The sequence below is a fragment of the Sabethes cyaneus genome, chromosome 1 (genome assembly GCF_943734655.1).
Source record: "Sabethes cyaneus chromosome 1, idSabCyanKW18_F2, whole genome shotgun sequence".
NCBI classification, from domain to species: Eukaryota; Metazoa; Arthropoda; class Insecta; order Diptera; family Culicidae; genus Sabethes; species Sabethes cyaneus.
Window position 1 is genome coordinate 73,127,117 of NC_071353.1, and position 14,606 is coordinate 73,141,722.

Here is a 14,606-nt window from a genome sequence, read left to right on the forward strand (position 1 = left end):
TCAAGAGGCTTCATAGGGTAAATATAGAATTCAGCATGAAGGAAGGGTAAATGAGGGGCCTGAGAATGAACCCATGCTAAAGTCACTTGACAAGGAATGGCTTGATTCTACTAAGCTTCGAACCCACAACCACTTGCTTGTCAAAGCAGACTCGATAACCTTGCGGCTACGGAGCCCCCCACAACTTAACAAGTCATATTAATTTATGTTGCTTTTTTAGAAGGAATTAAAGATGTCAAAGAGTTGCGATTGTCAAAGTGTTGTTATCGAAATGGTTTGCATTCTTAATATAAAGGTAATTGTTGGAGAACCAACATCAGCTGAGGAATGCCTTGATATTCATATTAGTTCGTGGTTATCGAGTTCTGAACTAGTAAATGACACGGATTTGGATTATTTTAAAATACACGGCAACTAACCGAGAGACACGTATGTTCAAAGCAAAATTTAAATGAAGGTCAAGTTATACGTTTGAGGCTCTCTTAGGTATTCTGTGAGTGGAGTGTTTCAAGCTATTATCAAGCTGGTTCATCTCTAACAGGATGCTTACTTTATGTGCTTGGGTCGAAAAATATTGAAGTTTGGTTCGGTTTGAACTAAAATTTATGTATTGTACAAAAGTTTTGTATTAGATTTTTAATAATACGGAAAAATAAACACTGGTTTCTTCTCTTATGTTAAGTTATTGGAGGTTTGAGTTATTATTTTTTTCTTGCCCCCCCACCTCAACAATATTTTGAGACCCGGATATAAACTTTTTTCCAAATTTTTATAAGCCTAATTTGTGGGATATAAGTTATTTTTTTATAAATTCAATTGTCTGTGGGGTCTACAGCCTAAAGAACGCGAAAAATAAGTGTACGAGTGGAGTTAACGCTTTTAGCACTGAAATGGAACTTCAAAAAATGGAATTTCCGAAAATCGGCAAAAAAATTTCTTTCGTTTTTGTTGTTCCTTTCGTAGGCTTTCGTATGGCCTAATTGAAGGAAAATTTCGTTAGGGTCGAACCACCGCAATTTCTGGGCCTAATAATTCGTGCCATCTAAGTGCATGCACTGCAATCTTCTTTCTGTGCCAGCTAACTTTTCACATCATTATGAGTTCGATTGTGGCAAAACACGTGTTCTGAATTCAGTGGCTAAAACCATAAACTAAATATTTCCCATAAAAGGACCCTATGGTAAGTCCATATAGTAACAACTTCAGATAGAGTAAGACAAATGCTTGAAAGGCGACTGTCGTACAAATCAGGCCAGCTATTTAGTCATGGTTGGCTTGCTTTATTTGAGCGCACATTATACGACACTAGAAAGCGTTAAATAGGGTGACGGGGCACCTCGTCATACGTAATCACGATTCAAAGTTTATTTCAAGTTTTTAAAGAAATATATCCACGAGTAATCGAGTTTTTGGCACGAGATGTATCTTTTACTTCTTGTCTGTACATGTACATCCATTTGGACAGATACAATATTGCGCAACTTGCTTTTTTTTGAATAGCGGTAGTTACACGGACACTGCACTTCGACAAAACAAGATTTGCTTTTGTCTCTCATGGACAAACACAATTATTTACAAAAATCTATGAATGTATATTCGTTATGTCGCACGAACAACTTGCACGAAAAAAAAGTAGTTTGAATCGGAGCTCAAATTTTGAACCGATTCTCTTCGTCATATTCAAAGCGGATAGAAAACTTAAGAGGACTTTTAGTTTTAAAAAAATAGTGGTTTTCTTACATTGCTTCTTGTCGATTATGAAGAGACAATCCATAAATATTGATGCCAAGTATTAGTTTGAGCGTAGTTCGCATCAGAGATGGTTCTAACACTATTTTTCGTGCCTGTCGGGAAAGTAGACGAAGACCCGCCGTTACATTAACATCAACAGGATGTGTATAGAAAACTGAGAGGGTTTAGTACATACCTTGAAAAAAGAACAGTTGTATGGAAAAATCCTAGGTTGTTGCTGAAAGTATTGTAGGCGAACTTATATATCGCAGGAGTATCAGACCATCGTAGGTAAATTTGTATATAGAGGACCAGTTTTTTATGTAAGTTCAACATATATTTCTAAGATAATGGCCTGAGCTTGACGATGTTGCATGATTTTGTAAACAAGTTTTATTTATTATTAGTTGTTTTTGAGTATCTGAATAGAATATTAAATATCAGTTATGAAAAAAACTCTTTACTTAAATGATTATTATAGATAATAGTTCCCTCGAAATATGGCTTATGTTAAACCTTTGCAGCGATGTATTTCGATTGCCAAAAACTCGATTTTAAGCGGAAATTATGGACAAATGCCAAAAAGTGACTAAACCACCAAACCAAACCTACACAAAATAAAACTCAACGCTTTGGAAGTTTATCAGTGAAATCAAATAATCAAGATGTTTAATAATCAAAATGTTTGTTCTTTAAGCGGCTTTGATTTTGCCAATTTTCAACAGTTTTTTTATATATTGGATACTTTAATCATGTCGTGTCATCGTTCATTTAACCTATTATATCTCAGTTTATGAATCTTAATAATTTCAATGGACGCTGGGTCATAATGAGTTAAGATAATAATTGACGTGCCCAAACTATGACAGGAGGGAAGGTATCTTTTAAAAGCATGGTTAGCTTGAAAAATAAAACAAACGCATGATTGTGAACTTACTTTTATGCAATAATTGGCCTGGCATAAGGATACCGGACAATTACGTTCAAAACTCTGGATACTCGGATTACATTAAAAAAAAATACATTTCATTAAATTTTACAGAGAAGACAATGCTCAATTTTTTCAATGTGAGTAACAATCAAGCAATGTTTGCAAAATGCAGTCAAACATTAAACCCGATATATTGCACATAAACCGAACCACAATTAAAATTGTTCAACAATAAAAGTTTTAGTGAAGGGAAACAGATACCGAGAATTTAAGTATGTTGTTCAATAGAGATTTAAATTTTCTTATCTCATCTTAAGTAAGCAAGCTTAAGTAATGCCCATGTTTACATTTTAGCATTAGAACATGATTCCGTATGAGTAGAATGCTTCGTTTTATATTTTTCTCTTCGATATTATGTAAGCTCGTTATGATTTGTATCTCTAAAGATTATAGAGACACATTAACACGATGTATATAGAAAACGGAAAAATGTATGTAACTGAGAGGGTTTAATAAATGCGTGTATATATATATATATATATATATATATATATATATATATATATGTGTGTGTGTGTGTGTGTGTGTGTGTGTGTGTGTGTGTGTGTGTGTGTGTGTGTGTGTGTGTGTGTGTGTGTGTGTGTGTGTGTGTGTGTGTGTGTGTGTGTGTGTGTGTGTGTGTGTGTGTGTGTGTGTGTGTGTGTGTGTGTGTGTGTGTGTGTGTGTGTGTGTGTGTGTGTGTGTGTGTGTGTGTGTGTGTGTGTGTGTGTGTGTGTGTGTGTGTGTGTGTGTGTGTGTGTGTGTGTGTGTGTGTGTGTGTGTGTGTGTGTGTGTGTGTGTGTGTGTGTGTGTGTGTGTGTGTGTGTGTGTGTGTGTGTGTGTGTGTGTGGTGCGTGTGGTGTGTGTGGTGCGTGTGGTGTGTGTGGTGCGTGTGGTGTGTGTGGTGCGTGTGGTGTGTGTGGTGCGTGTGGTGTGTGTGGTGCGTGTGGTGTGTGTGGTGCGTGTGGTGTGTGTGGTGCGTGTGGTGTGTGTGGTGCGTGTGGTGTGTGTGGTGCGTGTGGTGTGTGTGGTGCGTGTGGTGTGTGTGGTGCGTGTGGTGTGTGTGGTGCGTGTGGTGTGTGTGGTGCGTGTGGTGTGTGTGTGTGTGGCTATATATATATGTCTGAATATATTCAGGATAAGTAAACTTGTATATAAAAATAAAGAACTCTATTCAGCTGTATAACACCTATAACCATATTTGAAATATTTGATGGTTTATGCAAAGTAGTCGTAAAAATATAATATTTGTTTAATATAATTTTAAGTGAAATTATAACTAAATAAATACAAAGAACTTCAAAGGATAATTCAACAATCGATGAGCTTGGAATTATAGTTAAAAAGCAAATATTAATGTATCGGCGACAGAACATCTCTCGTTAATGGTTACAAAGAATATTCGATTGGATTCTGAGCATACATTCGTTTGTATTACTACTTGCAACTAAGTTTGAGTATTTCTGACTATGAGAAGAATACCCACAAACAATTTTTATATTTGCATGTGTTTTCTTAACGTCATTTGTCTACATTGTCAACAATGTAAGATTTTTGTGTTCGCTTTGTTTTGATTTAATTGACGCAGATTGGCGCTTGAATTTCGTGATTTCTCTAACATCTACATGGGCGTTGTTTTTACTAAGCATGTACGAATTAGGATAAAGGCATTTAGAGAAATTCCAATTTCGCCATATTATGCTTTAGATCACAGCCAGCACCGCTTGTGTCGCCCAGCAAAATATGCGGCGATGGATGATGAAGCGGACTGGCTGCACCAGCTGCTGCTGCAGCAGCAGCTACTGATGCAAACGGATGTTGGCTGTGATGCTGGTGGTGATGGTGAAGCAGTTTTTGTCTGCGGTGGTAAATGCTCTTGTGGTTATTTAGACTGTTTAGAGTGCGAAAAACCTTGTGGCATAGATTGCATACAGCATTGTTCAGCGGTTGAAGATGTTGTTGCTCCTTATGCCGCTTGAGAGTCAGTTTTGTACTTAACAATTTACCGCAAACGTCACAGCGATGGCACGCAGTTAGCGGTAGCGGTAGTGTCAACCTGTTCACTCCACTGCTGTTGCCGTGATTCATGTCCGATGGAGATGATGGTCGTCCCGAGCTCATACCTGCAATCACCACCCCATCAGGTGTGTGCGTGTGGGTCCCAACCATCCGACCATGTAATAATAGAGTGCAATTCATATCGCGTGTACGACAGAATGGATTGATAAGCAGCATCACCGGGAAAAGAAAAGAGAGACAATAGTGACTTACTATTTCTGTGTGGTTTATTTTTGATTTTCTTCTAATTTCAGGCATATTTTAGTGACTTGATTTTAAGAACATATTGGTATGATAGTATCTAAATTTCCCGAATATAAAACAAAAAATTTTTTGGAACACAAATGATAAATGTTATATAATATTTTCCATTTTCAAGGCATTTCTGTCAGCAAAAACAACATTGATAACATAACATCTACGGTTCTCGATGATTTGAGTTTAAGCGGGGAACAAGATAATAAATACACGGCTCAATTTCATAACATTTATTTTTCTTTAGTAGGTAGATCTAATTGAAAAACGTAGAATTTAGATTTATTCAAGGCGACCAATAAATCGACAGTAAATATGTCTTGTATCAGTATGTTTATGTACGTGTGTGGATACCTCAGTCGTTCACATCTCTCTTCTCCCAACTTTTTATGCTCGGAAAAGTTAAGGGTTAAAGAAAAGGAGCCAAAATTATTATTTACCGGATTTTGGGAGAAAAGTAATTTAAAAAAATAATTTTAATTTTTTAAGCCTGATTTCAATTTTTTAAGTCACTAGTGTCTCAATTTTTTTTCCAATTTTGCTTTGAATTTAGAATTTGTCTACTTACAATATATTCATGCCTGTGTGTTACAGTACGTAAAAGACAGTAATAGATTCACTGCAAACTATAAATACGTCTTTTATTCGAACGAATCAGGTCGTGCTTCATCATAAACTGTAAGCGTAATTTATAACAAACGATTCTTTTTGCTATATTCTTGAAAGCACTACCACATTTTGTGCAAATGATAATATTACGATTTGTGAGAATGATTCGTTAATTATAATTATTTTTATAATTCGGAATAACATTTTGAGGGTTACAATGCTCTATGATGCAAGGTGTGGATGGAAGAACTTGTTTTATGCTCTGTGTTGATTAATTGAAAAATACTGATGTGTTTGATCCACTGCAACAGACATGCTTGCCAGGGAAGTTTGTGGCGGGGCAGGGCCAGTATTTGTCTGTATATTATGGTCCTCTTTTGGTGGCTTCATGTTTCTGTGATAGATGCTTTTATGGTTTCTTAAACTATTCAAAGAGCTGTATACTCGTTTACAAATATTGCATATGGGTTCTTTTGTTGGCCTCATATGAACATTTTGAATGTGTCGTTTTAGGCGCGTCAGCGACGATAGATTTTTATTGCATGGATCACAACGGAAGTCCTCGCCTGGTTGGTTCAGTGGTAACGTATGGAGCATCGGGTTGGCCAGTGTAGGAGTCAGCATCGAACACGTTGGAGAAGGTGCATTGTAGTTTTCAGATGTTTTTTCGTTGAATTTTTTGATCGTCGTCAGTCGACCTGACGACAGAAGAAGTTATAAAATACGTCGCATATTAGCCCAAATTACTCAACAAGGAATATGTTTGCTTTGTTTCAATCAGGCAAATATAAAAAATCCTTCACCAATTGTGAACTTTATATATTCTAAGTCAGTACCGTTTTGATTGATATTGTAAGTAAGGCCGAATCATAGTTTTAATTGCGAATGTATATAACGTGTAATTTTAATTCAATAATCCTTTACAAAAACAAAATAAACGAAATGTACATCAAATTCTCGAACATTTACGTATAACAAATGGCAATACCATCAACCATTAGTAATGTAATTAAACCTTTAAATCAAAATTATTAAAGCGTCGATCTATTTCCATTCTAAATAAAGTACTCCTGCTTACCAACTAGCGAATATATTTGTACTTTCAGCAATTCAACATTGATTAACCTAAACTAATACAGTGGATAGTTAAATGGTTTTGTTGAATTAATGAAAATACTTAGCATGTAGATGTTTTTTTCTGACAAAATCTCCATTTCCAATTTTGTTCATGTATTTTATCTTACTATGTACAAATTCCGCACAATTCCTTACAGCCAATTTTCCTAATGCTATATATACATGCCTTTGTCGTTTTATTTTTTTCGTTTGTTTTTCGAGTATATTATTCATATTAGTATCGGAGCTACCGCCAATGTGCTACAACTCACTGAGGAAATTTTCGATTATTTAGTTAGTAAGTTGAAATTTTTCGATACTCGGTTGAAATCTTTTGATCGTTGTTTTTGTAGTCGATTTTGTCCAACTGTGGAAGTTTATTATTTTTTATTGGATTAGTACAGTTATCAAATTTGTGTCATAATTGCAAAAGCTGCGTGTGCACTTGCTTGCAGTAGTGTATGAAACTGTCACAAAAAAAAACAATATAATGACAATTCATTCCTTCATAATTACCAATTGGATATTTGCTAGACTTGAACATGATTTATTAAATGCAGCAATTTATTATTAAAATAAAAATAAAACACATATAGTTTTTGCAGTAGATATCAATATTATAAGTAAAACACACAAACACGACGTTTAATAATTAACACGACCATAACACGTAGTATCAGAATTCCAAATCACAATTATACCATAATTAAAAACACTGACCGAAAACAAAAAAATGAATGTAACACACAATCAATAACAATCAAAAAATGAGTGAACAAATGAACACGAGTACTGAACTAAAACCCAACGATTGGTATTTGTCTCTCTTTGAGTAGGTTCTATTTAAATTATCGTTGTACGGATCAATAAGAGATGAAAATAAGTAAAAGATTAGTATTTGGGAATGGAATAGTACAGTTAGTTCTAGGTTAGTAATTTGGAAATGATGGTGGACGCTCGATTCGTGATTCAATGGAGCAATGAAAGAAACGCGTCTTCTGTATCTGGTCAAATAAAATGTTCACTAATATCATATTTTATCTTAGACAAACCTTTCACCAATATTAATTGCAAATAAATTTTTTACCACTTATTTTACAAGGTCGCTGATATTATCCCAATTAACCTTTTCGGTTAAGCTAATTTCGGAATTAACAAACTGAACTATATACACGGTTTTAGGTCAATTCCAACGTTCCGCGGTTATTTTTTTAAGTGATAAACATTTCACCTTGCCTTCATGTGGTAGTCGTATTAGTTTTGGTCATTGAAGAAAATATGGAAAAGGTAACTGTACTGATTAGCTTTCATTTGAAACGTTTTTGCATGGTTTGAAAAGAGGTCGTATAGTATTGAAAACAGAAAATAGAAATTAGCTGAAGCAACTTTGTATCCATATTTTCTTAATAAGTGGTTTAAGCCAACACTTGCGTTTTTTTCTTTTGTTATAATTATTAGTTTTATATTCGAATATAAAATTGGAAAATGGAAAATATATATTTTTGGGCTTAATGTGTTTTTAAATAAATCAACTAGTAAACAAATGTGAGAGATAGAATTCACAATCAGATAGTCAAGTTGTAAAGATTATACAGTTTAACTTACCTTGTGGCGAACCAGCAAGTTCTGCAGCTTGAAGTGCCTGCGTGTTGAATCCTGTATTGTGGTAAAAACAACGATGGAATTAATAATCAAGTAGTTTGAAAACTACATCATTTTAGTCATTACTACGTGAATGCTTATTTCATAGAAGTATGAAAATATCCTTCTGAAATTTTTTTTATGATACACACCCGCAAAGGCGTCCTTTTAAATGGCATCCCGTTAAAAATGTCTGCGCACAGCGGACGGAAACCTTAATAACTTGGCAAAAAACCCAAAATCGAATTTCGAACCACTACCATTAGTTATCTATAATGTAGATTTATCATGAAAGACAGTGATCAGAGGTTTTTTGTTAGTGCGTCTGATATATATTCTAAGGCGCTAGCAAAAACGCTCGAGACTCGTTAATCTTTTATGAAATAGCAATCAATCAACATAAACAATGTTTCTGAAGGTGCAAACTACATTAGCATTATATGCGAAATCAGTTTTTCCACTATCTGCTTGTTTAAGCCAAACTGAAAGTCCCGTTCGCAAATAAACTAGCTATGGTTTAATAAAACTAGCATTTAGTTTTCATTTTTCAATTTTTGATATGGTTCAAATGGCTTCAGACATATATTCTCAAAATGCTAATTTTTCGAAATAATAAGAGAATCGATTTTTAAAGTGGACGAATTTGGCTCTCCAAAGCAGTGCTTGAAATTAACTTTTTTTGCTATTATACTGCTCTTCACGGATAAATTATTGATGTTACTTGTTTTATTTATTGTTCCCAACTGATACTAAATATACTAAATTTTGGTGCCAACAATAGAAAAAATATTAAATATTAATAATATTAAGTTGTGCTCATCAATAGTTATCTCTTTCTTTCCTGAACTCGAAACTAGGCGATTTGGCAATTGAATTTATTTTTAATTCGATATTTTTCGTCACATCTAATCTAGTTCATTGACTATTGAATTTTTTTACCATTTTTTAGTTTATCGTAGAACATTCTAAGCTCATTTCAAATTATCAATATATATTGTCTACAGAGAAGTTCATTAATAAAATATAACTCATCTTTTTACATTATAAGAGTGACCATATAGCGCTTATTCAATGAAGTCTGGATGCTACAATCCGTTTTCAAAACTTCGACAGACTTCGTAGGCAAGGTAGCTGCTAGAGCTCAGGACAATTGAGGGGCTAGTGCTACGATCTTATTGACTCTAATAACCTCTCCTAGCTGAGATTCGACTTGTTAAAGCAGCGTAGCACGTCGCGACCATCTGGGCCGCTTATATTAATAGGTTGACCTATTAGGGTAATACAAATATTCGTTTTTCCAAAAGCGTTAAAAAAAGTGTCTTTGACAAAAGTTGTAGAACATACTATGTCATGTTTATAGCCATATTTGCGAAGCGGCATGGCGATAGTGTAATTAGGCCTGTGCGAGATTTCGAATGATTTCGTACAATTTCGCTTAACCTGAGATTTCGCGAAATTTCGCGAAATTCCAGTTTCGCGAAATCTTAAAAATATTTCGTTGAATTTCGTCAAATTTCATCCGAAATTTCGCGAAACCGAATTTAAAATTTCGTCATTTGCGAGATTTCGCGAAATTTCGAACCGAATTCTAGGTAATGGAATTATAACAGTTTGCAAGATTTGTCAAACTTATTAAACTTATTAAAAGGTCTTATTAAAAGGTCCAATATAACTATGAGAGATCCTTTTCGCCTTTGCTCTCTCAGATTATTACGGAAAAACAAATGCACTTGAATGCATCTGCATTGCATCAATCGGTTGCTGGCCTCAACTAACTTAAGGAATCTTGAAATGCGGTTATGCGCATCTCTCATTGTTAGATTGGACCGCGATATTTGTTTCAATTGTGTGCATCGTATTTATGTTTGTATTCTCTTCACAGTCACCATTCAAGTAACGTTCGTTGAACATGAAATATCAACACAACAATAGGGCTCAACTATGTAAGTTATGTCGAGCAACTCGACTCGAATCAGTCACTGTCGAGTGTCGAGTATGAGAAGAACGGGTAGCTTAGCGGCTCAATGCACCATCAAAATAAAACAGCTCGCTTGTCATTCGCTGATGGTTGAGTCACTCATTTTTTAACGGTTGACTGAGCTGAGTTGCGCAACAAAATCGTGTCGAATGGGACTTACATAATATCAAAAGTAGATCAGTCGAGCAAAGTGCCCAGATAACCAATAAGCATTAACATAAGCAGTAAATCTTTATACTGCACGTTGCTGTATATTAGCTCTTTGACTGCATAGGTGTTGTAAATTGGCATCTACAATTCTAATAAAATTCTTCGTGTTGGTAATTAGCTGCAAATTGACATTTTCAGTACTACAAGAAGGTTTGCAGTAAAGTAGCCGTACATTTCGCCAAAATGGTATTTAAATAGCATTTAAGGCGACTTAAATGCTTATTGGCTGGTATTTGAAGAGCATTGGTGATGCTTATTGGTTACCTGGGTGACATTCGACGTGACAAAATCGGAGTCGACAGGAATTTGATACAACAGTAATCGTCAACCCTGACTCTCTCACTTGAACAATAATAAAAAAACGAAATAGGGTGATTTGTCTATTTTGAAAAGGCGTTATGGACATTTTGGACATTTTCATTTCAAAGTCAAACTTTTGCATAAAAAAATACTTCTGCTGCAAAAACCAAGTCTAGTTAACATGTGCATCCGCCTATAACTGCGAATCACGGGGCTTGACAGAAAATTTGGGTTTGAATCCGATTATAATTGGCTCCCATTATAGCTTGATTCAATTCGTGGATCTCCCAGTTTGGTAAAAAGAACGGATTTTGAACCTATAAGTGTTGCTTTAATGCCCCTCCCCGAATCTTATTTTCGCTCTTTCCACGTTTTGTCTCGTTCTGGAAATACTATAAAACGCATATGTTTCATTGCTTTCTTCTACTGTTTCCTTCGACTCTTAGAGAGAATATTGCTATAAAATTTTTTTTAAGCTATCGATTGACTTGGAAAGCAAACTGAGTTAAGAACTGAGGAAGGTGTCAAATCGGGTCTTTATGTATCAAGGATGCTAGAATGTCATGCTACGATTCCTTTCAGTTATCAGCATCTGCGGCTGATTTACAACGTCGAGTACTAAAGTTACTCAAAAGTTGCTGTGTCTCAATAAGAGAGATCTCAGCACGTTTACCGGTCTTATGACAGGACATTATCCGTGCAAATATCATCTTCAAAATCTTGGTTTTGTACAAGATGATGTCTTTCGCTTCTGTAATGCTGAGAACGAAACCTCGGAACACCTGCTCTGCAATTGCGGAGCACTAATAAGACGCAGACTGCAGTATCTCAAAAAGAGCCTGTTAGAGCCAAGAGAGGTCTGGTTTGTGTCGCAGATCAAGGTAAGTAGGTCTATAATTAAAGACATTCCTGTTTGGCACTTTTCCCGCTCCAGGTTCCAGCCTATCATTTCCTCAATAAAAAAATATAGAAATTTCGTTCAATTTCGCGAAATTTGGACGAAATTAAAATGTAATTTCGTTTAGTTTCGAGAGTTCGAAATTGGTCATTATTTCGTGTCGATTAATTTCGCCTGATCGAAATTGAGCTTGAATTTCGTTTCGTTTCGTCTCGACACCGAAAAAGTCAATCTCGCACAGCCTTAAGTGTAATACCATCGCAACTGGGATTTTTTGTATACCAGATAGGGAAAATGGGAGAAATAATATATAAGTACTAAACTAAATCGAATGTTTCCTATCGTGTTTTACCAGATAATATTTTAGAGTCAGTAAGATCCGGTTGCGAAGTCTGTCGATAAAGAAGGGTGAAGTCGTAAAGACGTTTATAACCAAAATCCAAGGCTATGCTTTTTTCAGGCAATCGAGTCGGAAGAACCGGTTATTTACACATTTTAACAAGAATAAAAGCTTATGGAAAAATGCAATAAATAACACCGGAAACTGTATAAAAACAATTTTATTTTCGCTTTAATTTTATAACATGTGCCTCTTGCATAGTAGGGCGATTCCATAAAGTACTAGGACTCATCGGTAATGTTGTATTTAATTTGCGCTAGCTTTAAAACGGAACTGGGCTGCAGTGGCCTGGGGGCCTACATGATAAAACAAAGCAAATCTTGCAAATTACTTCTATTTTCCCTAAAAAAATTTAAAAATTTTCAAAAATGTTATATTTTTGATATCTTGATTTTAAGTTTTACTTTCAAATCTTTGGAAAAATTGGTTAAATATTTTTTTTAGTGCATATTTTTTTCATGTTTAGAGATCAATTTTCTACAACTTTTGCTTAGACCTAGTTTTTGTAAAATCGATAGTTTTCGAGATACAATCTTTCAAATATAATACACATGAAAATAAATACGCCCTTTTTAAAAATGAGTCTTGAATCAAAATGGCTCCAAATGGAAGGTGCATATTTCTTCCTATCAAACACGTTTGTAAAGTTTCATCCAAATCAAAGAGGTTCATTTCAGATTTCAACTTTTTTTGGACGATTTGGCGTGGAACTTCTATAACGGGTGACAACTAAAATTTTGGAATTTTTTTCTCAATCTGTCAAAAAAAGACAAAGGTACATGGAGAAGATCTGATTTACCGAATTTGAAAAAAAAAATGTGTACATTTGAAAACGGCCCGTGATCGGCTGTTCGGCGAAGCTTCCATTTGATGTCCAAACAGGAGCGTTGTACGGCCGTCATATCAACTTTGCGAATGAATCTCTTGATTCTACCAATCAACTGTTTGCAATTCGTGGCTCTCCAGTTATTTTTGTACATCAACGAAGTAAAAATCTCGAAGAAATCTTCGATTGGGCGCACTGAGACAGATTTGTCGATCGTGGTTTTTGGGTAAAAATGGGATCGAGTGAGTATTCAGGAACGATTGTGTTTTTTGGCGTAATGCGATAATGCTTTATACGGCCAAAACACGTATTGTCCATCTGCATGATGTTTTTGTAGAAATTTTCTGCAAACATTCGTCTGGCACATCTTAATTGATGGCCAAACCAAAGGGCTTGTTTTTGAAGAAACGAGAAAGAGAACGATGTCCTTCTGTGTCCATAAATTTGGCTGGTCTTCAACTACCTTGCTTGCGATTTTGCGAATAGTTGTTGGGCATCTAAGGAAATGGTAAACAGTCGTTGCCGCAACATTTTCGCTTTGTAAATATTGTACCGTATAGTTTTTGCCGAGATTTCTGTGGCAGTTCGTAAAAGTGAACAACGCGCTCCCGAAATGCTTTTTGTTTCGGTGCCATTTTAAACAAAACAAGCCAATCAGAAATAAAACAAAAAATATTGCGGCTGGAGTCAATGAAATCGTTGCAGTAACTCCGTACTTATCCTGTACTCAGATAACCGGCTGCGAAATCGGTTCAAGTCTTAAAGATGTCTAAGCCCAAGGCCTTGTTTTGCTTTGGTACAGAATTAATATAATACTATATTTGCACAATTTTTGATCAAGTCAATTTTTGTTCAAAGCTTATTCCTGATTACTTCCAGTTCAATTTCCTACTGTACTGCCCATAAACGTGTTACAGTCCCATATGACCATTTTTGAGATAAACCTGGGAATCGTCTTTAAATTACCTATTCTTTCAATATTTCAAACAAAAACCCGATTTAATCCACCTAGTGGTGAAAGGAACCTTTGTTATACGGTCTTACTTGCTATTTGAGATAGAAATCGACACGTTTTCGGAACATAATTCATCTATTGGTCAACGTTGCCTAATGCGTTGGTTTACATAAAATTTTTAAAAATTGAATAAGTTTACAAATTTTGAACAAAATAGGAACACTTTTAAATTTTGATAGATCCTTTTTTCATGAAATTGCTGAGTAAGGATAAGTAAGTTGTTATTAATTTGAGTAAGTGCAAATAAAAGTAAGCTGTAAGAGGAAATCTTATTCTTTAACATATACATTGCCTAGTAATGGTCTAGTTTATAGGTTTTTGAACTATGCATAATTTCCTGTAATACCAGTCTATTTGATTCACACCAATAGAGTTTTCTAGAATAATTTTTATCAATTTTTATTAACCTTCGGTTACTCACGCTGTTGTATTTTGTACAACACGTGTAGGTTTTTCAACGCCATATTGTTATAAAGTTACAAATCGTTGTTTAACTAACGTATATTCTTCAATAAACTTATTCTGAGCAAAATGTCATAATTATTCAATGCATTAATAATTTAAATTGTTGGGAAAATAGATCAGCATAAACCGCCATC

At 35.0% G+C, this 14,606-nt stretch overlaps 1 protein-coding gene across 1 annotated transcript in view; it reads right to left on the reverse strand.

The window, feature by feature from the left end:
* Window positions 1–4,372: 4,372 nt before the first annotated feature.
* The window catches only part of LOC128732762 (broad-complex core protein), a 58,161-nt gene continuing 47,927 nt past the window's right edge, over window positions 4,373–14,606 (reverse strand). The window contains exons 6-7 of the mRNA XM_053826112.1: window positions 8,345–8,395; window positions 4,373–4,824 (exon numbers count right to left, since the gene is read on the reverse strand). Of these exons, the coding sequence (XP_053682087.1) occupies window positions 4,373–4,824; window positions 8,345–8,395 (503 nt within the window). The remainder of the gene's footprint in view (window positions 4,825–8,344; window positions 8,396–14,606) is intronic.